The following is a 1,821-nucleotide window of genomic DNA, read 5'->3' on the forward strand; positions in this document are numbered from 1 at the left end:
TGCAGTACGCGACAATGGTGTCGGACAGCTCTTTGACTTGATCTAACTCGTGAGCTGAGTAACGGCCTCGCTTTTCTTCGCCAGCGGGATCGGCGCGTTTCTTTCCCAGTGCCTTTGCAGTAGCAACAGGGCGTGCATGGGGACTTTCGGTTGCACCACCTACGCCTGATCCGTCACTGTCTCCTGAAGGCCTCTGTGGAGGTGGCTTACTTGCCACCAAACGACGTAGAATCCGCGTAAACTCCGTGCCTGCCTCGCCCAACTCGTCATTGCCTGCTGAAGGTCTTGGTGCAGGACGTTTGCCCTTAACCAAACGACGTCGAACCTCCCCCTCCCTGGATACGTCACCTGGTGGTGAAACTTTCTTCGAAGCCTTTTTGCTCTTGCACAAGTATACATAGATGTCGCTATAGTACCATAACAATAGAAATTGACAATTGTCCCAATAAGTCATAGGGCTACCCCAATGGGCCCAATACACATGGACACTATGGATCCATACCTGGGACCAATGGATGTTTACAGCATATGGTATTAATGTGTGGCCCAATGCATATTCTGCAGATGTGGTTATTGCCATAATCAATGGTACCATAGGTACCCAAAGTATAATCTACAGAATGGCCAAATGTTGGGCCACATGCGTTCAAGAGATCACCCGAAGCATTGACATGCTGACTGCAAGTGCTCCGAAAATGCGACTGAAAAAATGTCCGGATTTGTGGTTGCCATGTTGGATGTCACTGCCCCAAATATGCGGCTGAAGAAAGGTCCGGATTTGTCACTAGTATGCAGAATACCATTGCTCCAAAAATGCGGCCGAAAAAATGTCCGGATTTGTGATTAACTTAGTTAATGTCACTGCTCCGAAAATGCGGCCGAAAAAACATCCGGATTTGTATTTAAGATGCTGAATGTCAACCCCGAAAATGTGGCTGGAAAAAATGTCCGGAGTTGTAGTTGACTTGGTCAATGTCACTGCTCCGAAAATGCGGCCGAAAAAACATCCGGATTTGTATTTAACATGCTGAATGTCATTGCCCTGAAAATGCGGCCGAAAAAATGTCCAGATTTGTGATTAACTTGGTGAACATCACTGATCCGAAAATGCGGCCGAAAAAACATCCGGATTTGTATTAGTGCAACAATGTCCGAAGTTTCGGATGTAATTTTTACACGGACCAGACAACCCCCCGCGGAATGCTCTGAAGTCCGAAATTTTTTAAGTTACTTCCATCCAGATATAATGATCCACATAGACTGCACCAATGTCCGAAATTTCGGATGTAATTTTGACAAGGCCAGACAACCCCCATAGAATGCTCCAATGTCCGAAATTTAGTACTTCAAGTACCCGAAAATGCGGCCAAAAAAACATCCGGATCTGTATTTAACTGAATGTCATTGCCCCGAAAATACGGCCGAAAAAATGTCCGGATTTGTGATTAACTTGGTGAACGTCACTGATCCGAAAATGCGGCCGAAAAAACATCCGGATTTGTATTAGTGCAACAATGGCCAAAATTTCGGATGTAATTTTGACATGGACCAGACAACCCCCCACGGAATACGTTGATGTCCGAAATTCTAGACTACAAAACTGTGTAGTGTCTGCTTTTTAGACTACACAATTTTGTAATGACCAGTTGAACTCAGGCAGAACTCTCTCAATTCTTAACCGATTTGGATGTTCTTGGGCTCGTTTTGACAGGTAAACCCGTGGGGTTGTGGGTACGGGTACTCTACAGGTCATGTATGGGCCACTTGTCCGATATTTATAGGCTTTTTAGTGTCCTTGATCATGAATGAGTATATGGGTTC

The 1,821-nt window shown here is 45.4% G+C and overlaps 1 protein-coding gene across 1 annotated transcript in view; it reads right to left on the minus strand.

Annotated features, from left to right (window-relative positions):
* Positions 1-732, minus strand: part of LACBIDRAFT_326644 (uncharacterized protein) — a gene marked incomplete at both ends in the record, with an annotated part of 5,182 nt that extends 4,450 nt beyond the window's left edge. The window contains 3 exons of the mRNA XM_001880498.1: positions 9-159; positions 211-407; positions 680-732. Of these exons, the coding sequence (XP_001880533.1) occupies positions 9-159; positions 211-407; positions 680-732 (401 nt within the window). The remainder of the gene's footprint in view (positions 1-8; positions 160-210; positions 408-679) is intronic.
* Between the last annotated feature and the right edge of the window lie 1,089 nt (positions 733-1,821).

This window comes from Laccaria bicolor, genomic scaffold (assembly GCF_000143565.1).
Source record: "Laccaria bicolor S238N-H82 LACBIscaffold_10 genomic scaffold, whole genome shotgun sequence".
Taxonomy (NCBI): domain Eukaryota; kingdom Fungi; phylum Basidiomycota; class Agaricomycetes; order Agaricales; family Hydnangiaceae; genus Laccaria; species Laccaria bicolor.